This window comes from Dipodomys ordii, unplaced genomic scaffold (genome assembly GCF_000151885.1).
Source record: "Dipodomys ordii isolate 6190 unplaced genomic scaffold, Dord_2.0 Scaffold25, whole genome shotgun sequence".
NCBI lineage: Eukaryota > Metazoa > Chordata > Mammalia > Rodentia > Heteromyidae > Dipodomys > Dipodomys ordii.
Genome location: NW_012267241.1, coordinates 8,747,957 through 8,775,338, shown reverse-complemented (window position 1 = coordinate 8,775,338; position 27,382 = coordinate 8,747,957). Strand labels below are relative to the sequence as shown.

Here is a 27,382-nt window from a genome sequence, read left to right as displayed (position 1 = left end):
TGGCTTAGAATATTCTGGAAGAAAGCTGCTTAGAAATGTTGGTCTCTAGATTCTGGCTTTAGAAGGCTTGGTGTGGAACTTAGGAATCTTGCTCTTTAAAAAGCTAAGTAGTGGGGCTGGGAAGGTGGCTCCATGATCAAGTGCTTGCCTTGCATGCATGAAGCCCTGGATTCGATTCCTCAGCACCACATAAGCAGAAAAAACCAGAAGTGGTGCTGTGGCTCAAGGGGTAGAGTGCTAGCTTTGAGCTGAAGAGCTGAGGGACAATGCCCAGGCCCAGAGTTCAGGCCCCATGACATACAAAACAAAAAAACAAAAAAACACCCCCAAAACAAAAAGGGTAAGCCAGGTGGTCAGATGTTTGGGTCAGAGATCTATGACTTAGGTTCCCAATCTTGGAGAATATTGTAAAAACCTGAAGAAGCTTAACCACCCACTCCTTTCCATGCCTGGCCATTGGCCCAAGGAGCTAGAGCATGTGGGCCGGGCCCAGGCAGAGGGAAGTTTTCAAGTCTCCTCAGTCAATGCCAGTGTGCAGTATGCGTAGAGAGCCATTGAGGAGAAGGGCAGCAGTTCAGAACAGGCTGAAGTAGCCAGAAAGATGGAACTGGCTCCCACACTGACTTTACAGTGTGATCAGAAAAAGCTCTCCAGTGCTTCCAAATGCTGGCTCATGTGATGGGACCAAGATGGTATCAGGTAGGAGTGGGACCTCAGCTGGGCTGTGGGTTGGGGTCAGGAAGAGGAGAAACGACTTGCAAGGAGAGAGCCTTTTTGGAGTTTGGCAGGTAATGAGAAGGTCTGTCTAGGGGTGGGTGGAAAGAAAGTGAAGGAGTAGGAAACACTTTGATCTGATATCAGTCAAATGTAGCATAGTTTGGGGATGGGAAGAGAGACTGGGGCCTGGAACAGTGTAGGGAAAGAAGGGAGCTTTTGAAGAGCAAAACAAGGGAATGGAATGGACATGTGGCATTAGATGGATATGCCCAGAATGGGGATACTTAGAAGTGAAGTTGTGGGGAAGAGGTTCTTAAACCTTCTAATCTTGAAGTTGGGACAATCACAATCAAGGTGTGAGATAATCCATGAAAAATGTTGACCTAGGACTCAGGTGAGAGGCATCAAGGACTAGAGAGGCTGGGAGCCATCCCTCCAAGGAGCAGGGGGAGGGAACAGAATCAGGCTATAGGGAACAAAACGTTAGCAGTTACTCAGGTGACAGCATCTAGAAGATACTCTGGAACCAAGTTCTGTGCTGCAGGTAGGGGTTAGACTTAGTTGCATGTAACAACCCAGGTCACAGTGGCTTAAATGTTTTTATTAGCATGTGTTTGTCATGAAAAAAATTATGGTTATTGAGAGGAGGAAAATAGAAGCCACAGATGTACATCAATAAAGAACACGTATCCCAACTATGAAAAACTCAGATAGCTTGGTGGGGTACATATATAATCCCAGCTACATTGGAGGTGGAGATGGGGGAGGATTGCAGGTGGAGGCCAGTAAGGGCAAAAAGGAAGAAACTCAATGTCAACAGGCTGGGTATGGTGGTTGATATCTATAATCCCAGCTTTAAGAAAGGTGCAGATAAGAAGGTGGTAGTCAAAAGTTGGCTCCAGGCCAAAAGGCAAGATGCTATTTGAAAAATAACTAATGTAAAAATAGGGCTTGGAGTGTGGCTCAAGTGGTAGAGTGCCTGCCTAGTAAGTTGGAGACCTGAGTTCAAGCCCCAATAATACAAAACAAAACACTTCAGAAATAAGTAGCTAAGGAGGCTGTGGCAGGAGGATTGAGAATTCAAGGCCACAGCCTGGTCTACATGCCTAGACTACATAGTGAGACCCTATCTCAAAAACAAAAAAGCCCCCCAAACCTATAGAAACAACAAAACTCAATAATAAGAAAATGAACAAAAGATCTGAATAAATACTTCACCAAAATAGTGGTGCTGGGTGCTGGTGGCTCATACCTTGAATCCTAGCTACTCAGGAGGCTGAGATCTGAGGATTGTGGTTTGAAGCTATCTGGGTCAAGAAAGTTCATGAGACTCTTATCTCCAATAAACTAGTCAGAAAAGCCAGAAGTGGCACTGTGGTAGAGTGCTAGCCTTCAGCAAAAGAAGCTCAGGGATAAAGCCTAGGCCCAGACTTCAAGCCCCAAGACCTGCAAAAAAAAAAAAAAGTAGCAAACATGATATTGAGCCATTTTTTTCATATGCCTGGGTTACTAGGCAGTGAGTTGCAAATTGAAACAAGGTACCACAACACACCTATGAGAATGGCTGAACCCCTTCTAACTTTTGAGGTCACCATGTACTGTGAGGGTACAGAATACAGAACACACCTTCATGCATGGGTGGTGATACCAAATGGTACAGCCACTTAGGGAGATGGTCTGATAGGTGGACATACCGTACAGTTGAGCAGTTATACTCTCAGGTGTTTTCCCAAATGAATTAGAAACTTGTCCACAGGAAAACCCACACATGATTCTGACAGTGGCTTTACTTATTGCCTTATTAAAAGAAATGAACCACAGAGTAAGCAAGTCACCTTGTGCGGGTTCCGACCAGTTCTGTGAACACAGTAAAAAGCAAAACTGTGGAGACAATGAAAAGATGAGATGTCAGGGTGGGGATGACCCTTAAAAATCTTTTGAATGCAGGGAGAACCCAATCATAAACTTGGAACTTAACAATTGGCTCATCTATTATAACACATGTCAGGTGTTACTGAAGAAACTGAGTGGGAGAGTAAATAGTGTGGGTGTATGAGAACTTTCTCTACTTGGAAACTTTTCTATAAGCCTCAAACCACTGCGGGAAAACCATAGCTAACCAGACAGTGTAAAGGACAATATGTTGGTTGCACCATACTCCTCGGAAGCCAGGCTAATTGTATCCTTCTGCTGTGTGCTCAGATGGTAGTTTTTAGTCTTGCATGCTTTATCATGGTCACACAGGGCCACTCCTGGTTTGAAGTCAAGGCAGGAAGCCATGGACTGGTTTTTTGCAAACTGAGAAATCCCAAGACATGGTGGGTAAAATAAAAGTTTATTTTCTTGTGGAGAGTTCAGATACTGGCAACACCCTCTAGGAGTGGTGAAGCAGCTACGGCACCCTCAAAATGAGATTCCCATCTCTGGGGCCAGAGTGGCTGCTTTAGTTTTTGCCATCTTCTCTGCATCCCAGCTCCCCAGAAAGAAGTAAAGGGGCAGAAGCACGTGCTTAGGCTCCTGGCCACACCATGCAATGTGAAATTGTGTCCAGGCACTATTACCCCAATTGCTATGAATACTGAGTGACACCTTCTGCTCCTGCCTCAGATGGAAGAGGTGAAGAGCAAATGCTAGATATGGTTGGCTTTCCCCTTTACAGAGCCTTCCAGAAGCTCCAACAGCAACCTGTACCTGTTGTTTACTGATGGATGCATATTGTTGTTACTGTTAAAAATGTAGTTATTGGATAGGTGGCCAGCAGAGTCTGCCTCAACAAGGAGAGAGGAGACACCAAAACATAAGAAGAGGAGAACACCATGCCACAAAGACAGGAAGTGAGAGGAGCAAAGGCCAGGCACCTCAGAGGAGGTTGTTTTTTGTTTTTGTTTTTTGTCAGTCATGGGGCTTGAACTCTGGGCTCTTGAGCTCGTCAGCTCAAGGTGAGCTTAAGCCACAGCACCACTTCCTCAGAGGAGATTTTTAGGGTGTCCTCAGACATGGGGAAAGCAGACTAGAGGAACTGATGAGGGGCAGCAGGGCTGTCTGGGAGCTGTGGGTGGGTGTCAGTGTAGGGGAAACTTGAGTGTGGTAGACAAGGAGAGTGACAAGAGGGTGACAGGGACAGATACAGAACTTAAACTAAAAATGAGTTGTGAGCTGGATGTGAAACAGAGTTCCTTGGAGAAAACAGAAGTCTCCCTCACCTTGCATTAAACAACAGTCTCTGATATGGACCCAAAGTACATGTCATTAACCAGCACACAAACTGGACTCCATCAAAATTACGCCTCAAAAGACATCAATGGTAAGGTGGGAATCTAAGCCACAGAAGAGAAAAAAATATTAATAATGTATAAATCATATATCTAATAAAAGACATCCAGAAAATATACAAGCCTCAATACCACAATGGCAAGGTAATTAGAAAAGGAAAAAGGCTTTGAATAGATATTTAGCCTAGTAAGAGAAGTAAAAATAGCTAACAAGATAAACGAGTGACCAAGGAGCACATGAAAAGATGTTCAGTGTTGTAAGTCATCAGGGACATGCCAGTGGAAAGCACTGGATGTCTGATGGCATGTCGAGGATGCTGACAGACAGTGGCTTGTGTGGAGGCTGTGAAGAAACTGGGCTCTTCATTCATGCCTGGTGGAAATGTAAAGTGGCTGCAGCTGCTTTGGACACAGGCTGAGAGCTACTTAAAACGTGACATATAGGAATTACCATATTATTCAAGCTATGATTCTCCTGGATAGATAACTGAGGAGAGATGACATATTTGTCTAAATAAAAACTACTACCCAAAAAGCTTGTACCTGTACTTTTAAGTGCCCCAAAGCAGAAACAACCCAAATGTCTATCATGGATACACAGGGTGGAATATTGTTCAGTAATAAGTGAAATGTGATAACATTATCAAACAAATGAGCCTGGAAAACACTGGACTAAGAGAAGAAAAACATACACAAAAGGTGACATGTTAAATGATGGGGAGTGGCTGGGCAAGGTGTTTCTTTTTGGGACAATGAAATCATTAAAAAATGAGATTGTGGCGATCACTGAACAGGTTTCTAAATAGATCGGAAATCAGGGAGATGTATGTCTATCTCAGGTGGATGTGAGGAATGAGTGGGGTGCTGGGCTGTAATCCTAGCTACTCAGGGGACTGAGATCTGAGGATAGTGGTTTGAAGCCAGCTCAGAGTAGAAACTGGCCTTGAGACACTGATCTACAGTTCACCACCACAAAAAAAGCCAGAAGTGGAGAGATGGCTCAAGTGGCAGATTGCCAACATTGAGGGGGAAAATCTAAATGAGAATGTGAGGACTTGTGTTCAAACCCCAGTACCAAGTCCTCCCTCTCCACACTCTCCCCCCAAAAAGCTTGAGGAATGGCTGTAGTAAAGAGATGCTGAGCTGGTGACACGTTGGGCTGAGTTCTAAGAGAGGCCAGTAAAGAGGGAACCAGGGCCATGCGGGTGGCCTCTGAGTAGGTATTTAAGGGGGCAGTAAAGAGGGTAGAGTTGTGTCTTCTGCTCCAGTACACAGTCTTGGTGCTTGGTCATAGGACATGTCCTGTGGGGCTCCAACAAATGGTTTCCCTGTGTATTTTAGGACTCCCTATCTCTTATAAAGTGGGTGACTCAGTCATAGAGTCTAGTAACACCAAGTTACGTACAGGAAGAACAAACGTCACTATTGTCCCTTATAAAAGTTGGAATATTAAATCCCTTGAATTTGATGTGAGGAACAGAAAATATCAAGTAATAGCACATAAATCACTGCTGTAGGTTTCATGAGAGTAGAGGAGGAGAGGGAAGAGGAAAGGAGAGATGAGCTGCACACTGAAGTTAGCCATACAGAGGGAGAAAGAGAGCAGGCGTACAGCAAGGCAACAATGGAAAAGAGGGAAGTAGCTGGAAGAACAAATTTGGTACTTTTTGTTTTGGTGGTACTGGGGTTTGAACCTGGTGCTGTGCACTTACCAGGCAAATACTCTACCTCTTGAACCATGCCAGTTTTTTTTTGTTTTTTGGGTGTGCTTTGCATAGGGTTTTGCATTTATGCCTGGGTTAGGTTGGTTAGGTATTCTCTTATCTGTTTCCTACGTATCTGAAATCACCCACAACTTTTTATTGAATGGAGTCTTCAGAACTTTTTGCCTGGGCTGGACTTGAACTGTGATCCTCCCAATTTCTGCCTCCTGAGCAGCTAGAATTACAAGGATGAGTCACCATGCCTGGCCATATGGAACCATTTCTGACAAAACTATTACCTAGTGTTATCTAGCCATTACCGCATGCTGAGTATGTCTATAGCATGCTACTTGCATTCACTGGTTGAATTCTCTCATTCTCAGGAGAAGGTCCACATTATCAGTACTCCCACTTAACAGACGAGAGACCTGAGGCCCAAAGGGGTTAAGTAACATGTAGAAGATCAGACACAACTATCTTCTGGCTCTGTTTTTCACCTCTAGTTTACTACAGAGACGAGAATATATCTAGAAATGAGTTCAGTCACAGCTGGTTGCCTTGCTTGGACTTTGATCTTCTGAGCGAATTCTTCTTAGGTAGCTCTATGCTTTCACCCATGGATAGATGACTGTTCTAATCTCCCTTCATCTCTTCATCCCTGGGGCAGAGTGCTGGGTGAATCTTAAAGATCTGGAGGCTTACCAAAAGCTTTGTATTCCTGGGGCAACTGCAGAACGGTTAAATACACATTTGTACCTTTGACTGTAATAATAAGCTAATCTTCTGATGGGATTGGAGAGATAATTTGGGGGTGTCAGTTCTCTGTTGGCCTCTACAAGAAGAGATCAAGCCTTTGGCTTTGTAACAGAAATAATGTAACCACTTGCCCTTATCTCCAGGCCTTTGTGTTTTATTCTTGTAAAAATAATAAAGTTCTCTTGAGAGACAGGGACAGAAGGTACGCATTGTGTGTTGGAATTTGTGTCTTGGTTGATGTCTCCATGAATCGTGTTAACTGTGTTAGTTCGCTAGTCACTGCAGCAGCCATGGCCTTGGGTGTGGGCTGCAGGTGGAGAGCGCTGACTGGAAGGGTGGCTGGTATTGGCTGGGCTGATAAGAAAGGAATTTGACTGTCCTGAGGGAGTTTCTGGTCCCACTGATTTGTCCTTGCCTCTGTGTCCCCAGTTCCTGGCACTGGAGGATTCTGATTTAACTCTGTAATACTCCATGGTGGCTTGGCAGGGAATGGTAGCCATGAGGGCTTCAGCACACTGGTTATGGTCGTCAGGGTCATGGGGAACATGGACCATCTGTCCATTTAGGGAGATTTCCTTCCTAGGCATTGGCTTATGTAGCTATAGGGAGGGGTAAATGGGGTGGGCCCACAGGCTGGAGATTCAGGTACAAACCAGTGTTACAATCTTGAGTTTGCAGGGAGGGCTGAAAGTTGCAAATGCAGGTTTTGCTGGTTTAATGCAGTGAGTACTTTGTGTCCCTCCTAGAGTCTAGCCCAGAACACTTGTCTGAGAGAAGGCAACAGGCACAGATTCTGAGGTCAGACTCTATTTTGAGTCACACTGATGCAGTGTGATTTCAGCTATGTTGTACAACCCTTTTGAGCCTCAGTTTCTAGTCTTTAAAATGGCCACAGTGTTACCCACTGCAGGAATTTTGTGAAGACTAAATCTGAATAAAGTATTTAGAATCTGAACTCACACAATCAGCATTCCAAAAATGTTAACAATTCTTATTTTTTCTGAACTCATACGGACAGGGTGTTCAGTTACAGGAGGGAAGTAAGTACACCATGATTGATTATTCTCTGAAAGTTTTATAACCCCAAAATAGAAGAAAAAGGCATATTTACTGGAAAGGTTTAGGTTGTTTTTAGATAAGTAATATGTTTATTCTCCTCAAAGAAGCTGAAAGAATCAACAGAAAGATTTTAGAGTGAATAAATGTGGCAGGATGGACATTTATAAAGGAAATGCATAAAAACAAAACTTTCTTTACTATTTCTCATTGGCTAGAAAAAATAAATGGATCAAGGCTATCAGATTTAAGGGGGTTTATCTAGTCTTCCTCAATACATACAATCATGTGCTTCTTAAGAATTTAAGAGTTATGTGTGTGTGAGAGTGACAGATTTCCTGTAGTTTTTCTTGAGTTCTTCAGATAAACTTATTTTGTCCTGTTATATTATTTGCATATTGCTTAATTTTGCTTGCCTACTGGGATTTGAATTCAGGGCCAGACAGGTGCTCTACTATTTGAGCCATGCTTCCAGCTTTTTCTCCTTCCTTCCTTCCTTCCTTGCTTGCTTGCTTGCTTGCTTGCTTGCTTCCTTCCTTTTTGCTTTTGTTAGCTTTTGATTAGGGCCTCAAATCTTTGTTTCAGCCTGCATGTACTGTGATCCTCCTATTTACACTTTCTGCATAGCTGAGGTGACAGGTGCATGCCAGCATACCCAGATTTTTATTTAAATTTCAATAAATTGATTGAGATGGAATCTTGTAAACCTGTGCTCAGGCCAGCCTCAAAACACAAGCTCAGTATAGGGAGGCTGCTGTGACTTCCTAAGGGATACCATCTTCAGTTTATTCAGGAGACTAGAATTTCAGCACAACTGCCCTACATGCCTCAAGCTGCACTGGAGAATTCTAAGGGGAAATGAGTACTTATTCAGAATGCAGCCTTGCTGTTCTTTGAAGGGACAAGTAATGGGACCAGTGGGCTCTTTCTGAAATCCTTCAGTACTTGGGATGTCTTGTGCTTGCCCTTCTGGGCTCCATAGCACACATGTTCTATACCATTTATTTGACATGTACTGTTGATGACTTACAACTGAGGATAATGGGTGTTACAGAAAACTGGAAGGTGGAAGACTGGGATTTACTGTTTCTAATGGTGTCAGTCTAGCCATGTCAGGTTCTCTGCTTTTGGGTTTCCCCTCCTTTGCTCTGGGGGGAGCCCATGTGCTTGATGGCTGCTACCTGTCCTAGGGGGCCATTCTCTCTTGGCAGATCTAATAAAAGACAGTTTCATAATGCAGTTCAATATATTAGAATTTTTTTCATAGTATGGTCACAAGAGTTGGAAGGGTGTTATTGTTAGGGTTTTTGAGAGGTGTGTGTGTGTGTGTGTGTGTGTGTGTGTGTGAGTGAATAAAATCTTGCAGAAATCTGTAGAAATTGCAAGTTTCTATAAATGAGTCGTGTTGTCTTTTTGTTGAACTTTCCCTTTCTCCCTCCCGCTCCTGTTCCTTTCCTTTTTACAGTTCTGGGGTTGAGCCCTCATGAGTCCTAGGCAGCTCCATACCACTTATGTGTATCCTCAGTGGTATTTTGCCCAGCTTAGTCTCTCAGTCTTACAATCTTCTTGCTTCCCAAGTTGCTGGGTTAATGGTATACACTACCATACCCAGCTTTAAGTTGTTTTGAGACTAATACCCAACACATGGAACATGTGAAACAATCAAGTAAACTAATCAGGGCAGAGGGCAGGGCTCCCAATAATTTGAAGGGCATCTGAGTGAAGATTCTTTACGGACAAGCGGCTGCTGGGCCAGAGGATACTGAATTCAATATAACCAATTTCCTCCTTTGTTTAAATGAATAATAAATTAAAACCAGGCCTGTCCGTATCTGGTTTCAAGAAGTAAATATATATATATATATATATATATATATATATATATATATGTATGTATGTATATAATGGGTGCAGTCACTACCATGAATTTAGAACTACTGTATTTTTGTCGGTTGTGGGGCTTGAACTCTGGGCCTGGGTGCTGCCCCTCAGCTCTTCAGTTCATGGCTAGCGCTCTACCACTTGAGCCACAGTGCCACTTCCAGAACTACTTATTCACAATGTACGTGGGTGAGTTCTATGTTCCCCTCCTCCTAATACTAGGAAGCCAGAAGACATTGACAGGATCTATTACAAATTAGCCCTGACAGGGAAGAGAAGGATGAGAAGAAAACCGAGGCACTGTGATCCACTGTGCTGTCTCAGTGTCACCCCTTTCAACGTTCTCCACTCATCCCTCCCCTCCCCACTCTGCTCTGTTTAATTTGGTAGGGTATGCATTGGCTTCTTGACTGCATTCTCCCTTTCTTCTCCTCTTCATTTGTCCCCCCCCCCCGACTCCTTTTGAGTATCCACTTCCTGGTCATTCATTTTGCTGAACTTGGAATCTACCATATTTCAGTTAATCCATTTGTATATACTTGCATATCACTTAATGTATTTACCGGTAAGTGCATAAGCTAAATAGAAGTGTTTTCTGATATATTTCCATCTTCCTGGAACAGTGTAAGAGGAAAGCCATAAGAGCCTTGAATTCATACACTGGGCAGAATGTCCTGATGTTCCTTTTCCCTTGATATGTAAAGAAAAAAATAGCCATGGGAATGATCAAATAAGACTATGTTTTTACATTCTGAGAATTTCACTTCACGAGCCCAGATTAAAAAAGTTTCCCAACTTGGTCAAGCCTATGTACAGAGTCTGTGAATGGAATGAGCTGATGGAACATGGCGGTAAAATGCATGTGCTAAGCCATCAAGGTCCAACTTTCTTATTTGGTTTCCTTGGAGCCCTGTGATGTCTGCCACATGTCCTGTTTCAGGATAGAGTCTTACTCAGTGTAGCTTTGCTTGTAGTTCTGCTTATCAGGAACCTCTTTCAGGTGATGTATACCAAAACTTTCAAGCTGATTTGACAACATAGGGGTATCTCCACTGATGCCCTGACACCAGGTGTTTTCTTTCCTCTCTCCCTAGGCGTGGCAGGAAGCACAGCATCATCCTTCGGACACAGCTGTCAGTGAGGGTCCATGCCTGCATTGGTGAGTGACCTTAGCTTCTGTACTTGGTGATCAAATATGATGAACAGTATTCCCCTTATTAAGCACTGTCATAGTCATGTGACTGCTTGGGTTAGCTCCTCTCTTGGATTCCTGATTTCTAATGGAGCCATTCCTAATAATAAATCTTAGAGCCCTGTTTCTAGCCTGGCTTTCTTTGCCCTTGAGGTGGTGGCCAGAGGTCAAGGTAAGACAGATAATTCATGAACTTCTTTCTGGCAGTGCTAGAAGAGGTGAGATTCTTCCTGGGCTGTTGCCAATGTGAGGCTTTAGCCTGTGGGAGTGTCTCTTCATGGATGTGGCTCTGTGAAGATTGCTTAGGGGAAGGAGAGTCTAGGGCCCCAGATGTGGTCAGATGATTGGAAGGAAATCATGATGGTGGAGGATGGGATGAAGTAAGCAAGTATATTTGTGGTTCAGAATGGCTTGCTTGCTGTCACTCAAGAATGCCATGGGGGCATTTCTACAGATGTTGATTTTCCAAGACCTTTTGTTTTCCCTGTATTTAGACAAAGTTCAATGGAGGGAAACCAATTACTTAGACTAAATAGACAAACCAAGATGAATGGTCTTTATCATTGTGGTCTACTTTCCTTGTGGGGTTGGGCTAAATTGAAGCAAAGAATGCAGTATCATAAATCTGAGTAATTTTACTTTTATTTACTATTTGCTGTGGTTTTCTGGACTCTAAGGAGGAGAATATGTCACCCTGCTGAGTCTCAGACCACACTTGGAGTGGAGTATTCATGGGTGGAATGGCCCCTCCTCCATTTTTTTTTATTGGAGACCAGGAACACAGCAGGGAGCAGCTGGATATAACTAGGAATCTGTGTCCTTTCATTTGGGGTAAAATGTGATGAGTCTGCAAACACCTAAGTGACAGCATTTGTCTCTGTGGCCACAGAGATTGTGTAGGTTACTTGTTACTCTTGCAAATGAGATGTTGGGATTTGTAAAGATTTGAGCATAGTAATGTCTGTAGGAACAACAGTCAACATGGACAATTCTGCTTTTTTTTCTCTTGTTGGTTGTGGGGCTTGAGCTCTGGGCCTGGATGCTATCCCTGAGCTCTTCAGCTCAAGGTGAGTGCTCGACCACTTGAGCCACAGCACCACATCTGGTTTTCTGGTGTTTTATTGGTGATCAGAGTCCTGGACTTTCCTGTCAAGGATGGCTTTGAACTGTCATCCTCATATCTCAGCCTCCTGAATAGCTAGGATTACAGGTGTGAGCCACCAGTGCCCTGCTACAATTCTTTTTCATTTCCAGTTGTACTGATCAATGGTAAAACATACATGGACACTAGATTACTGAGTTGCTTTTTCTTTACCTGTTTTATGTTTTCCTAGTCATTTCATATGTATCAGGCATATTTCTACCTAAAGAAAAAAGCCTGTCACCTATCTTCTTTGGACAAACTTCCCTTGGCCCTTACCCCAAATTGATAACAAACCTTAGCACTGCACAAAGGCTAGATACCATGGAAGTTCAACATTGAATATACCTGACAGCTACTAGACATTTGGAATATGACTGCAGACTGGCATTCCTTAGGCATAGAGAGGCAATGGAAACTAGATCTGTACATCAAAATCAGGATGAACTAATTCCTTTGAAGGAAATATAATTTTTTATAGTACATACTTAAATATTTCAAGTGACAGAAACATTTCCATGCAGCTATCACTCGGTTGACTTGCTGCATTAACGTCTGTATCCTTCAGCCCTGTGATTTTGATGTAAAACATGGGTCTCTTCTTATGGTGTGCTGGGCCCAGTCTCTGCTAGAGCACTTTTGCCTTCCTGCCAGGGGTTAAATCAGTTGCTGACACATGTGATATGCTTGCTCTCTTCATATCTTTCTTTCTGCCAATTATACTGGTCTTTGGAATTGTGTGATTTAAGGAAATAGAATCCCTCTCTCTGTATATATGTATACACATATATATGGATATGTATATATCCATATATATATGCATACATGTGTATACACACATATAGGGCCTTGCACAAAACTAGGCAAGCACTCTACCACTAATACCACTGATTTATATCCTTAGCCCTGAAATGGTACCTATCCATTTTACAAACCAATTAAATATGCAATATAAAAAGTTATGACTTTGAAACTTCATTGACTTTTTTGGAAGAGATTCAAAATTAGTCATCACAAAAGCATTTCTGTCAATATAGGTGAGTTATGACAGCTATAAAGAGCAGGGGCATGTTTTAAAAAAATCTAGGACTCTGTTGTTTACTAATGCTTTAGTTTTTGCTTGAAACTGAGACAGGAATCCATAGATCATGTTGTTCTAATAGTTCCTATAAGAAGGTCCACACAGACTTCCAGTTAGCAGACCATCTCTTGAAGAACCATGTATGCCTCTGCATAGGTAAATCAGGGCATTTGGCCACCATAACTGGAAGTGAAAAGAAAGTTTTAAGGTATGTATGCATTGTTTTTTGAAAGATTTTCTGTTTTCATAGTTTTTACCCACAACGATCTTAGCTTGAATATGTCCAGCAGGGAAGCTATGATTGTATATATTAACAGTAATACCCCAGACAGAAGTTGTTCCTTTGTACTAAAGATACTTTTACCCATGGAATTTTCTACTGTTGGCAAGATCTGAAATAGATTTGTTAAGATAGCACTATAAATAGTATCCTTTGGTTACATATAGAAAGTGTACTGTGTACATCAGCTTGTGAAGTACTGTCATCCATTGTGACATATTTCTCTTTCCAGTATTAGATGGCAATATTAGATAGGATTTGTTCGCTATAAACAAAACAAAACCAGAAACAATTTACAGTTGAAATGATAAAGGAAATATAATAAGAGAAAAAGGCCTTTTACATCTATTGAGCCTCTTATATCATTTCAAGATTGCATTTCCTCTGTTTACCATATAAGACCTAGGTGGGCTTAGTATCACGTACAGTGCCCCAGAGATCTCCTTTCCACCCATGATTGCTCAGGAAGGATCCAGAATCAGCTTTTGTCTCATGGGTCTAAAGTGCTAGCAAGTCATTTTCTCCACAATAATCTTTTGTTCGCCTTACTTTCTTTCCCCTTGCATTCCTGTTCTTATTGTATAGAAATGTTTGGGATCCAGGACTGGATGCTGATGAATTGGAGGTGACATGCTTTTGGAATTCTCCAGTGTTAACTTTGGAACCCTGCACCCGTTGGGAGGAGAGTAGAGCAGTCTTCCTGGTTAAAGAACCCAGCAAAACTCTAGAGAAAGGAAGACCACGGGGGCTCTGCTTTGATGGTTGCAGCCAGCAGCCAGACAGGTCTTTTTGATATCACAGCGGTTCTGACTCACTGGCAGGAGTTTGGAATTAGATGTTGGTAGAGAGAAGCTCCAGGCCTTTGTAGCTTTGTGCTCCTCTCAGCTGTGATTTTTCTCTTTGTATGTTTTTAGTATGAACACTTGATATAGCAATCAATGTATTACTTTCTTAATGAGACTTTGAATCCTTAAAGAAATGGAAGTATTGATGATCCTCTTGGCTGTGAACTTCTAGATAAGAATTTTTTTAAAAAAATCCTTCAAAGGCATGAAAAAGACTGCATTTTACAAGTGTAGAACATACATTTTTTGATCTCCCCTCTAGCCCCAGTGATCTTATATTGACACCAGAAACATGTTCTAAGGGCCAGCTGGCTCTGATGACTAAATCCCATTGTGAAGTGAAAAGAAGCTAAAGAACTGTGGGATATTGGATAGAATCTAGGAGATGCTTTAAAAGGAAAAGTTGAAGTCATTAAAATCCTGAAACTTACATGTGTTTTCTACTGGCTGTCTTATCCACCTTTTTTTTTCTCTCACTTGTATTGAAGCTTGAACTTAGGGTTTGGGCACTGTCCCTTAGTTCTTTTTTAGTCAAGCCTGGCACCCTACCACTTGAGCCACAGCTTCACTTCTAGCTTTTTGATGGTTAATTAGAGGTAAAAGTACATGACATTTTCTTGTCCTGGCTGGCTTAGAATTGAGACCCTCAACTCTCAGCCCTTTGAGGATCTGGGATTGAAGGCATGAGCCACTGGTATATGGCTAGCACTTTTATTTGACTTAAAACATTTGTGCTTCATTTTTCTGAAGTCAGTCTTACCTTCCCACTAAGAAAATAAATCCTCTTGATTAATTCTCAGGGACCCAGAATGTCTGTGCTCATGAAGATTCATCATTGAGTTAAAAGGGTAAAGTTTGAAGATACCCAATTATACTTCAGTTGTGAAGGAACAGCTTGTGGCAGGTCTTTAGGGGCATCATCCCAAAGCCTCCATGGCAATGAGGTGGGTCCATGAAGACAGAAGATGAAGTGGATGGAGAGAAGCTAGCAAGGTGGTAGAAGTGACTCATTGCTGCATAATGCTGGTCTCATTACTCAAAAAGGTCAAGTCACAGGGCTAAAAACAACTTTTAAAGGAAAGAAGGACATGAGAGGTTGCTTCATCGATCAATGCAGTGACATAGCCAGTTCCCAGAAAAGAGGCATCAGTTAGAAAGAAGCTTTGGGGGTAATTTGAGAAGCATTTTCTTCTTGCAAGCTAAGTCATCCAGTTATGTGCTTTGCATTTTAGAATTGTTGGGGCCATGAGAGGAATCACAAATAGGGTTATCTCTTCAAGTGCAATAGTAACTGAAGAAGCTGATTTAGGGGAGAGATGGCTGCTGCGGGCCCACTATTGAGATCAGAATCCCTAGGCTGTGTGTGTGGGGCCCTCATTAGCACTGGCTTTCATGGGTGGTGGTGGAGAGGGTGTATATATGGTGCAAGATGGCATATCAGCCTCAGATTAGGTGCATCTAGTGTCTGATCTATAGAACCTTGGGTTTCTGGATACAAAGGGTAAAGAGTGTAGATGAAATCAGTTTTGTCCATCCAGTTCTCCCCTTCTGCCTTTGTTTCCAATCCATGTCTCAGGCTTGGACTTGAAGTAGATCTATGCATGATTCCTCCATTCTCTCTGCCTCTTCTGTACTCTCTGACCAGGCCATGTACCACTTTTCCCACCCACTTCTGAGCATCTCTCCCCTGGCTTTTCCCAGCAGAGCCCTACAGGGAGGCTGTCCCTCAAACTTCCTTTTCAGACTGACCTTGCTCCAGTTGCATACAGGGCATCACTGGGCTTTGAAGTACAAGCTGGATTCCATTCTAGTTCTTACTGACTCAGCTCCATGTCAAATTGGAATTGCCATTAGACGTATAGGTGTCAAGCCAGGTGCCAGTGGCTCATACCTATAGTCATAGCTAATCAGGAGTCTGAGATCTGTGATCCTCAGGATCACAGTTTGAAGCCAGCAGGAAAGTCTGTGGGTAGGTAAGTCTGGGCAGGAAAGTCTGTGAGTCTTTTATCTCCAGTGAATCATCTGAAAGCCAGCTTAAGGGGTAGAACATGGTTTGAGTGAAAAGCTAATGGGCAGGCCACAGGCCCTGACTTCAAGCCTTAAATACCATCACAAAACCAAAAGAACCCAAAATACTATGGTATTTGTGGGAAACAGAAATTGCCTTTTTTGAGTTGGGCCTGGCAGCACCTGGGTGATATTTTTGTGTGAGCTAATGAAGGTGAGGCATCCCAGAGTGCCAGTGTTGCTGAGATACAAGGCCTGTACTGTGACATATGCTAGCTTGGGCCACCTGATCCTTTTGATGTTGGAGGGCCTGTGCAGGTGCTATTGGTATCTGCTGTGGCAGTCCCCACCTGTTCACTGTATGACTGAGATATGGAGTCAAGCTGGCTGTTGACCAAGAAGAAACCTTCACCTCAGAGCCATTGCATTCTTTCCTGCCTCTGGATGAACTAACTTCCTCCTTCTCCCCCTCCTCTCCTTCTTCCTCTCCCTTCTCTCCCTTCCCCTTTCTCTTCCTAGACAGATTGATTCTTTCTATGTATCCTAGCTGGCCTTGAATTCTCAATCTTCCTTCCTCAAGTTCCCTAATGTTAGGATTATAGGTTCACACCACCACATCCAGCAGGCCTTGTATTTCTTGTTGACTTTGTTCTGTTTCTCCACAGGAGCTGCCTCTGCTCCTGTGTGGCCTCTGTCACATTTTTTTTCTTTTGTGAGGAGGGGACTACCTCCATTCCCATCCTGGTCACCATAGTGACCAAGCTCACAGCATCCAGTCTTATGATGGTTGGGCGTCAGATCAGTGGATCATTTGGCCTATTTTCTGTCTCTTGACACCTAGATCCATAGATTCTCCTGAATCTAGGACTCATCTGCCTTTTGGTTTTCAAATGACATTTTCCTTGGCTTCAGCCTCAGAATGAAGGGTCTGGGTTTGAAATCATGAGTCTCTCTGAAGTAGAAAACTTAAGCTTACAGACCTTTTTTTTTTTTAAAAACCTTCTCCCTATTATACCCCACCAAAGCTATGACCCAGTTTTGTCTGGGGTTGTATTCCTGTGTTCAAAATAAGCTTTAGGGATTGATCAGATAAGTACCTCCCATCATCTGTTTCCTATTATTCTGTCCCAGGTCTCAGACCCCACAAAATGTCCATGTGTCTAGAAGGCTTTTGGCCCTGGTCTGGGGAGATTGCTTAGGGAGCCTGTCGGGCTCTCTTCACCAACCTAAGATGCCTTATTGTCAGACTATGACTGACAGATGTCTCTGTCCCTCTGGAACACCTCTTCCAAAAAGGAAGCAAGGAGGGACATGGATGTAGTGCATTTGTCATCATTGCTCCCATGCATGAGAGTGCAGATGTGAAATATTGGTGACTGTTCAGTTCTGTCATGTATATTTCCATCAGAGTTACAGTCTCCTCGTGGCAGATCAGAAATGAGCTCTTGCCAATAGTGGAAAGAACAATAGAGTATGATTTTGAAGTTTAATACAGGCAGACATGCAGGTAAACATAAATACAGGGGATGGAAAAGGTAAAGGAGATATACCTGGAAGAAGTAGCATGAGAACCTTCCAGATAGGATCAGAGCAGCTATGGGAATTAGGAGACATTATGAAAGGAACTATGGGCATAAGTGCATGTGAACTGAAAGTTGTTGATGGGAACTTAGTACTCACCTCCCATGCCCTGGCATTTTGTTTTATTTAAATTACTCATTGATTCCTTGGGAATCAATATGTTTCATCTCTAAGGATGTCAAGATATTGAATAATAAAATTGGAGCATTCCCTTAGAGTAATTATCAGTGTGGTAGTTCTGTACTGTCCTAATAATTGTTTATATTCCAGTCCTTTAAAAAGGAACATGGAGCTGGGTGCTAGTTGCTTAGCTACTCAGGAGGCTGAGATCTGAGGATTGCAGTTCCAAGCCAGCCTGGACAGAAAAGCCCATGAGAATGTTACCTCCTGTTAACCACCAAAAAGCTAGAGGTGGAAGTGTGGCTCAAGTGGTAGAGCACTAGCTGGAGCAAAAAAGCTCAGGGACAGTGCCCAGATCCTGAGATTAAGCCCCAAGACTGGCACCAAAAAATATGGGGAGGGGATGGGAACCATGGAATTTTGGTAAAACTATTAATCAAGAAGGGGCCCAACATTCCATAGTTACTCCGGAAGTATATATAGGAGGACTGTGGTTTAAGTTTGGCTCAGGCATAAGTGTGAGACCCTATGTAAAAAAAAACAACCTAAATACAAAGGTCTTGGGGTACGGCCAAGAGGTTAGAGTGCTTGTCCTGCAAACATGAGGATGGGGGGGTCATTCCCTAGTGCCATAAGATGTGTGTTGGCAGTTTACGTTAGGCGTTGGTATATCTTCAATTATAACCAGAAAGCAGCCCTTGGTAAGGAAGATATCATGCTTTTGAGTAATTTCAAAAATTTGGTCCTTTCCCACCCATAGTTGTATGGGCCCTCACTACCTTCATACCATGAAGGGGCTGAGAAAGATGACTCCCAAATGCTAAGGCGTTTTCTTAAGGTCTGATGGCTGGAACGCATGAATTGAGGGCTGCAGTCTCTGGATTCCCTGACAGCTGTTCCCTGCCCTGACCTGCTGCGCCTCTGTTCAATCCATCTGACATCTTTATTTCTTCTGTAGATATGGGACAGCAGGGACTAAGATAGCCCTTTGAATTCAAGAATGCCAATGCATCTTAATAAATGTTTTGCCACATATTTTCAGGGAGTGAAATTTCACTCAAAGATAGTATTTTTTCTGTGCTTCAGCATGGCTCACACATTGCCTGCAGGGGGCAAAATCAGCTGAGGGAATGTCTTACCTGTTTAGAACTGACTTAAAAATAACTTTTTGCTAGTCCCATTCCCAACAGGAGCTCTGCAGATGGAGCTGGGCTTTCTAGTCCCTTCGACGCTTCCTAGTCCCTTTCAGGCTTCTATCCTGACTGGCTAGATGTATGCTGTCAGTTTAGATCTTGTGTTAGAAAGATCCAGAGAATAGGCCCTTTAAGTGATAGCATTGCACAGTCACCTCTGGCTTTTCCTTGGAGCTGTCCTAAAGAAACCAGAAAGGTATGGCACGCTTGGTCTGTAGCTTTGCTTCTCACAGGAGCATTTTGTGTCTAGCAGCATCTTGCTCTTGTACACTTGAAGGTGGATTGTTACACGTCTTCTCAGCATTGGGTGTTTCTCACAGGAGGAGACCCTGGTTTCCTTGTTAATTGAGAAGAGCGGCTGAAAGGGACAAGGTATATGCCCCATGATACATTTCCTCATTTACTTCAGGAATGCATTAATATTTTCTCAGGAAGTGGAATAAAAATAAGTAGAATGTGAAAGTAAGCAGAAGGTCGAAGTCTACCCATGAAAGAGAGAAGAGTGTCAAGGGGAGCTCCTGGCAGTGAGGAGTGTTGGGGGAATCTCAATTGTGTTCTGTAGTAGTTTGCCAGTGTGATGGGCTCAGGCCTTTGAGGAGCGGTGGGCACAAAGTTTGCTTAGTCTTGATGGGTTGGAAGGGAAATGGAGATTGTTTAAGTTAAGGACTAGAGACAAGACTGCTCTGTGGACTGCTTTTGTGGCCTTTCCATTTGAGGTGCCTGCTTACCTCTTTTTAGGGAATGGGTCACAAACTTTTGTCCACAGATACTCATCATTGAAAGCAGGAGAGTGCTTATTTAAGGATGGTCTGTGGACTTTGCCCAGATTGTGTGGTAGAGAGTGGTACCATGGGAGTGCTGACTTAGGGCCTGATGGATTACCTATGTAAGCGAACCTTTCCTTGCTGATACAAGATGGCTTTGGAGAGCCCTCCCAGACATACTGTTCCCAGTCGTTTAGCAACCTTCCTCTTCTTAAGTGAGTATGTTGTATGGCCAGAGATGTCATGTAGGAATGAGGGGATGGATAGGAGGAGAAGAGGGATTTCTATGAGAGATGTCTGAAAGCACAATTAGTGGCATTATAAATCATGATGCTCTCCTTGCCTTCGAAGTCTGAGGCTGGGGGATTTCTTAGATGGTGAGTTGTCTGAGTCATGTTCATTACTAAGCTCCTGATATGTAAAAGTTTAACACACAGCCTACTCTATTTATTCTGCTTTAGAGAAGGAAAAAAATTCAAATAGGTTTAGTAGCTCGCCTCAGTGCCATAAGAAAGCAGTGTTTCTCATTTGGCAAACTCTCAACATATAGTGGCAGATGTCATTGTCGTCGTTGTTGTCATCATCATCATCATCATCATCATCATCATCATCATCATCATCATCACCATCATCGGTTTTGTGTTTTGTTGCTTTACAAATTGTTAGAGCAGACTGGGCATTGTGGTCATACCTGGAGCCCAGCTTAAACAGGAAGATTGAACATTTGCAACCTGAGATTATTTCAAAATTAAATGTCAACAAAACCCCCAAAAGAAATGCCAAAAAAGTAAATTACTAGAGAAAAGTATGATATGATTATCCAGAAAGTCTCACAGAAAGGCCCCTTTAGAGGCAGAACTGACCAGCATGACATGTCTGTCTTGATACCAGTTCTCAAAGGATCCATCTTACGGATCCAGAACTGATTCTCAAAACTGTATCAAATATCGAATCGGGGTAGAAAGTTGAAGAATTCTCAAGTATGAAACCCAAATAATGTTCAATACAGCTAAGGTAGGTTTTAGCTGCCACATTTTCCTGATTGATCTATTTTGACTGTGGGTCAATAAACTTTCATTAAAAGTTTATGTTCTCACAAAATGGAGCTGGCCAACCCAAGGCCTGAGGACATTTCAGATCCCAGGAATCCTGCTTAGCTGTAATGCTGTCACTTTCTTCTCTTTATCCTGTTGTTGGTACTTTTTACAATGCGTATCTTTGCCAAGAACTAAATAGCATGTTTCCTGAACAACTCTCATCCTTGCTGAAATAAGTAGCTTTAATGACCATGAAGGAAGCTTCCCACCATGCTTTTGGATGTTCTTAGGTTGTGGTTTACCCGAGGATGTAAATGCAAAGAGGGAAGGAAGATGAACTCCTGAGCATGCATTCAGGCTTTAAACAGTACCATCAAATATAAATATAAATTAAAACACTAACATGACTCCAAAGTGCCAATGATGTTCCATAGCAATTGTTGATAAATTATACTTCAAGAATTCTAGAAGTAGCCCCAATATTCAGTGTGAATTGATATCTACAAAACATTCAAAAATCATTTCAATGTTTAAATATCATTTAAAATAATCTTTTTCCTGTAAACACACTACTGATGGTAAAACTTGCCATTATAAATGGAATGGTAAACCTGTCCACTGAATTAGTGTCTAGAGGATTTTTCAATGCTTGTTTGGGTGTGGATAACATTAAGCAGTCCCAGGTGGTCACATGTAGCCTTTCTCGTCTCATCTTCCTATATGGACCAACTGTTCCCAGCAGGCTGGGCATGGGACTCAGGTACTGAGGTGAGTGAGGCTGACTGGTGGCGAGGTATGGGCTGACTAGGTACTTTTCTTCACCAGTCATGAGCTCAGAGGCCAGTGGAACCAGCGGAGTGCTTTGCACTTCATCAGAAAGCTGTAAAAACAGTTACCAGTCTATTAGGGACTTGGAACAGAAGCTCTACAGACTCCCCCGGCCCATGTGAGTCACCCAGGTGGCTGCATTTTCTTAGCTGGAAGTTAGAAGAATATGAACAGAGGGCTGGAAATAGGTGTGTTGGAAGGAAAGGTATCAGCATGCCTGGAACAGCTCAGCCAGGCTTCTGGCGGATGTACCCAGTGAGAAGCTGGGCCTGGTGCTGTAAGTATGGACCTTTCTCACTTTGGCTGTTCTCCAAGATTTGGAGTTCAGGTTCCCCCACCCCCACCCCTGCACCCGAGGTCTGATTTGAGGTCTGGCCTTTGTCAGGACTTGCAGGGGCTTTTAGTGGTGGTGTCTGGAAGAGGCTGGGTTGGGAACACAGGGCTCTGAGCATAGCATGCTATTAGTGAGTCAAGCAGGGCACTGATATGTGGCTTCTGATGTCACCTCTGAGCAAATTTGTGCCTGAATCTAAGATTAACTATTTAAAATATTCCAGTTCTAAAAAATGATCCTCCTTTAATTTTCTTTCTTAAAACAAATGGTGCAGGAGCCAAAATAAAAGTTGAATAACAGCCGGGCACCGGTGGCTCACGCCTGTAATCCTAGCTACTCAGGAGGCTGAGATCTGAGGATCACGGTTCAAAGCCAGCCCGGGCAGGAAATGCCGTGAGACTCTTACCTCCAATAAACCAGTAGAAAACTGGAAGTGGCACTGTGGCTCAAGAGGTAGAGCGCTTGCCTTGAGCTGAAGATCTGAGAGACAGTGCCCAAGCCCAGAGTTCAAGCCCCATGACCGACAAAAAAATTAAATAACAACAACAAACAAGCAAGTACCGATAGTATCCTTGGTGAGGTCGGCTCAGGTCTTGGGGCCCAGCCTGTGGTGCAGGGGGATGTCTTCCTTGTAGGGGTATCTGCTCAGGGGACAGGGTGGTCAAGGGAGAAACAAGAGGGTTCTGATTCTAAACCAGCATCGCTCAACAGCTGGACTTGGGACATGGTACTCATAAGGGGACCCACATTGCTCCCTAGAAGGACCAAATTGCCGAGAAGGTATCACAGGTCAAGAGCCTGGCCTCTAGAACCCTGTAAAGCTGTTTTTTTTAATTAGTTTGAATTTGGTTGCTGTTACTGCCAGCATTGTGCGAGCCTGAAAACTCCATCAGATCCCATATTACTATAGGGTGCAAAACTGCTAGGTTTCCACCTGACATCAAATAAAACTCATCAACTTGTGTACTGGGCAGGACAAGTTTGTGCAGTGCTTTAAAGGAAGTGACTAGGCATATAAGGAAATGCAGCACCGATAGATGTCAGGATGCTAACTGGTGATTGACATGTCCAGTTCTTCTCTGACTTCTGGCACTGTCCTTGACATGACTGTGTTTGGAGGACTGTAACTTGGCCCCACCAGGAGGCCTGTCAAATCTCTACAAGTGGGATTCTTGCTTCTCTAAATGTATTCCTTTCCCCTTCTTCTCCTGTAGGGCTCAATACTCCCAGCCTCGGGAACCAAAGAATTCACCACCTTCTCCCCAACTCTGGAATCTTGCAGTGCTTATACTACTGTGGTTTCTGTCCCTGCTCCTATGTTGATTCACTTTGGGGACTTGCACAGAATATTTTTGTGGACAGTGTCAGAATATGCTTTTAGGTTAATTGGTAAGAAATGGTAGTAGTTCTATAATTCACTCCCTATTCTACGCAGCTCTTCAGAAGATGTGGCATAGATTTGCTTTGCCATCTGCTGTGCTTCATCTCAGGGAATTCTAAGCCTTGTTCTGCTTGAAGAGAATTACTGTCCCCTCTCCAGGAGGACCCTGGTGGCTTCCTTTCACTCCCCTTTAGCTCCTTCCCAAGGTAAAAGGCTGAGTTTGGGAGACAGTGTGCAGAAAAGGCATAGTCCCTTCCTCTTTGGTGTGTATCTGATTCCAAGGATACTCATAGCTTTCACTCAGCCTACCCCTATGGCAAAGGGCTAGTGGTCCTTCCCAGAACTGCTCAGAAGACCCCTGGCTCAAGATGTAATTGAGTCCGTCTGCCTGCCCATTGAACAATGTGTTTCTGAGCTCAGGAGGGAAAAACTAGTATTATCTATAAACCCCTTGCAGGCCATGGAGAGATTCTTCCAGACTAGGTGCAGGAGTTGGGGATATGGTTTTACTGATCCCTGGGGTTATCTGGTCAGACTCAATGGAGGAGCTGTGTACATGCATTCATGGGGACATAACAGGAGTCTGTAGCTGCTTTCCTTCCCTTTCAGTGATTCTGGCTTGAGGGTCCATGGCTGTACCAAGCTTCTTTTCAAGGCCAGAGTATTTGAGGTCAAGGATAGGAAGTGAGTCTAAAATTAAATGTGACGCCATTTGAGTGTGCAGCCAGATGCTTTCTGTTCTACAGAAGACCGAGCCTATGCCCATGTTAGGGAGCCCAGCACCCCCCCTGAAATGCTTTGTTCATTTTGCTGAGTGAGCTCTGCCATGAGCACATTCTATACCTCACTTTTTTTTCTGGTGAATATGAGTTTGAATAATGTAACAAAAGATATCGAGGACATCACATTCTGACCTCTATGGCTTGGGGTATCAAGGTGTAATAAACAAGAGGCGTTTCTTTGGTGAGCAATTAAAGCTGATTTGCTATAAGAAAACTCCTAACTTGACTGACAGGTCCAGCAGTGGACCCACATTTACCTGAGTTGCTGGGTCTGTTAAACCTGGTGTGATGCTCATCCCCCCCTGCATCTAGAGGGGAGAGTAGGGAGTAATTGACCTTTTCACTTCTGAGACCTGGTATCACCATATGGTAAGAAGCTGATGGCAAACTTGGGGAGAAAACAACACATGGATCAGTGGTCCATGAGAACATCAGAGTGCAGCTCACGAATGAAGCCAAGCTGTTGGGGATCAAGAGTTCACCTGTCCAAAATGACATTGCCTTTGCCATCTTGGCCCTTGCTGCCTAATAGTCCTTGAATTGTCACCAGAACTGTAGGCCAGAGAGCCTGAGAACGTGAACAGTAGTCAGCAGTAGAAGCACTTCTGCTTCATTGCCAGTAGCTTTTCCCTAGAGCATATAGCTAGGATGCTGTCCGTGTGGTGGGAGTGTCATGCTCACAATCACCAGGTGGAGACCAGACCTGCTGTGTGCTTAGGATCCAGGCCACTTGTGGAGAGACTAAAGGGCACCTATTACCTGAGAGCAAGGTGTCCTCATTTTTGACTGAGCCATGGGCTAGATACGAGTCATTGGGCCAAGGTTTGGGCTATTATAGTCAAGAGCCAGGATTCCAGTATCTCCAGGGATACTTGTGGGTACCCGGTCCAGAGAATCCTCATGTACATCAGGCAGGCTTGTCCATGAAGCTTCTTCTTAGTGCTGTATCCTTATCCTTGAGCAGTGGGCAATAGCAAACACAATAGGAGCTGGGGTAAATTCAAGGCTTCTGGCTGTTACAAGGTGGCTTGTCATAGATCTCAGTAAAGGTCTTCTGAAGCCAGGGCTTTGTTACCAGACATGCTTTTGTTGAACTCTGGTTCAATTCTGAGCAGATGTGTGACCTTGGCTATTGCATCTCTTCAGGCCTTGGATCACTCTGGCAAAAGGGTGGCCAGTCTCTGTAAGTATATTATAGCTTCTATCTGCTGGTGACCTTCCACACAGGCTAGGTGGTCTGAACTCTTGTGTGCTCTTGCTTTTGCCTACTCCATCACAGATTCTTGGCTCCATTTGAGTTTCCCCCCTACACAGAGGAAATGGGGCAGGTTAAAGCATCTGTTGTAGCTCCTGGGTGTGATGGGCTTACTACATGCTGTCCTGCCTCAAACTATGAAGCTAGTTTGTCTGATTCCTAAATGGACTCTACTACTTACAGACTACTAGTTCCTTCTCTCTGACTATCCTCATCTGTAAAAAGGAGCAGGAGCATTGAGGGAGTTAAATGAATGAATCCACATCAGATACTTGGTATAGCACGCTGAACTATTTGTGGCATACTTGCTATTGGATCTCCAGTATAATACACATCATATGGTAGCTCTTAATATATCTATATGAATAATAAGGCCAGAAGAGTTTTGGATCAGAGAGCTGACTGAAATATCAGACCATGGAGTCATCTTCCCTTTCTTCTCCAAACCTGTTCAGGTTTCCCTGGATTGCTGATAAAATAGAATAGCTGAAGGTGAACAGTATCTGCAAAAAAAAAGGGCCTCCCTAAGTGGGGAGCAGAGGGCAGCCCAGTCCTGCGTTCCCAGGCCCTGATCTGTGAGCTGCTGTCTCTTTACCCACCTGTCCTGTGAAGTCACAGCAAGCTGGGTTAAGGCAAAGCTTGGCTGAGACCATTTCCTTTCTCGTCTGGACTTCATGCTCAGTAGATAAATTAATCCTTTGCAATGCAGATACTTTTTCCTTTGGCTACTGGGAAGGCAGATGGGAGGGCTGGTTTTAATGAATTACTGTTTTCTTTTGGAGATTAAGCTTTCATTATAAAAGCAACTGCTGACACACAGCCTTCTGGTACTAAGATATCATTCGCCAATTAGGATAATGGACTCAAAGTCCCTTGGAAAGTGCCGTAGACAAAGTTAAGCCTGTAACTCAACTTGGGATGCTGGCAAGTGAAGTGCTTTGCCAATTGGAAGTGACATGTACCAAGTCTGTCTGCAATATGCTTGTGCAAAGAAGTCTGAAAATACTCATGACCTTTGAGGGGGAGATTAAAATTAGTAGGCAGAAATGCTGCAGCCAGCTCTGTAGTTTGTGATGTGGTCATTCTACTGTGTCTGCCATGCTTGCCACATGCTTCTGAGCCGGCTGCAGGGCAGGGCCATGGTGCTTAATTTTAGAGTTAAATAATTGGACATACTGTTGAAAGCATTCAGGATGAATCTGAATCTGATGATGAATGTTGTGGTGTTTCCATCACTTCTTTTAAGGGTTTTAAGTTTTCCCTCCCTTGTAGGGCAGACTTTCTTCACCTTTGCCTAGTTGACATTTGGTCAGCTGCATCTTTTGTGAGGGCCATGCTGTGTGGTATAGGAACAGTTAGAAGCATCTGGTATCTACCCACTAGATGCCAGGAAAAAAGCTCCAGCTGTTACAATCAAAAATACCTCCAGACATTGCCAAGTGTCATTGAGGAGGGGCCCTACTGGGGAGCTACTGTTCTAGGGCTGGCCCACAAGGGGTCTAAGAAGCTGCCCCCATATTAGCAGTGTGTTGAGATTGATGGACTCAGTCTGAGTGGATGGGTGTGCTCAAATTATTGAGTCATTCCCCCAGGAGACCACACTCCTGGAGCCACAGCTGTGTACTTGGTACCATGTTAGGCTCAATGATGGGAGAATGTGAGCCTGATTCTCTGTACCCGTAGGGGTTGTTTTGACTTGCCTTTAGATGATACCGATTAACCTTACAACAAGGTTGGTAATATGGCCCCAAACTTCAGAGAAGTCTGAGGTCTGAAAGTACCCTACCCGAGGGCAGCAAACAAATCTAGTGTATTCACAGCCTGGTAATTTTGTTACTTGGAAGGTGAATGGATAGAGGGAAAAAACGGGAAGGATTGATGTGGGTAACAAAGAGGGGAAAAAGTGGTAATTGTAGTTTCGTTGCTAAATCAAACCTTTTAAAAATGTAAATGACCATATACACATAAAGATGATCAACTTGTAAATACAAATCTTAAATGGACCCAGCCTTCCACAGTCCTAGGAAGGAAGGGGCCTGGTGTTGGGAGGAGCTTTATTGTGTGAGGAAACACAGGTTGACTGACTGCAGGCCATCAAGGTACCTAGTACTGCAATACAACCAAAAAGTGTAGTAAACAGAAATAGGGTTCAGAAGAAATTGCAAGGAACAAAGGC

At 43.4% G+C, this 27,382-nt stretch overlaps 1 protein-coding gene across 2 annotated transcripts in view; it reads left to right on the top strand.

Annotated features, from left to right (window-relative positions):
• Positions 1-27,382, top strand: part of Fhod3 (formin homology 2 domain containing 3) — a 427,181-nt gene that overhangs the window by 57,583 nt on the left and 342,216 nt on the right. For both annotated transcript variants that reach the window (XM_013014940.1, XM_013014939.1), the window contains exon 3: positions 10,480-10,544. In XM_013014940.1, the coding sequence (XP_012870394.1) occupies positions 10,480-10,544 (65 nt within the window). The remainder of the gene's footprint in view (positions 1-10,479; positions 10,545-27,382) is intronic.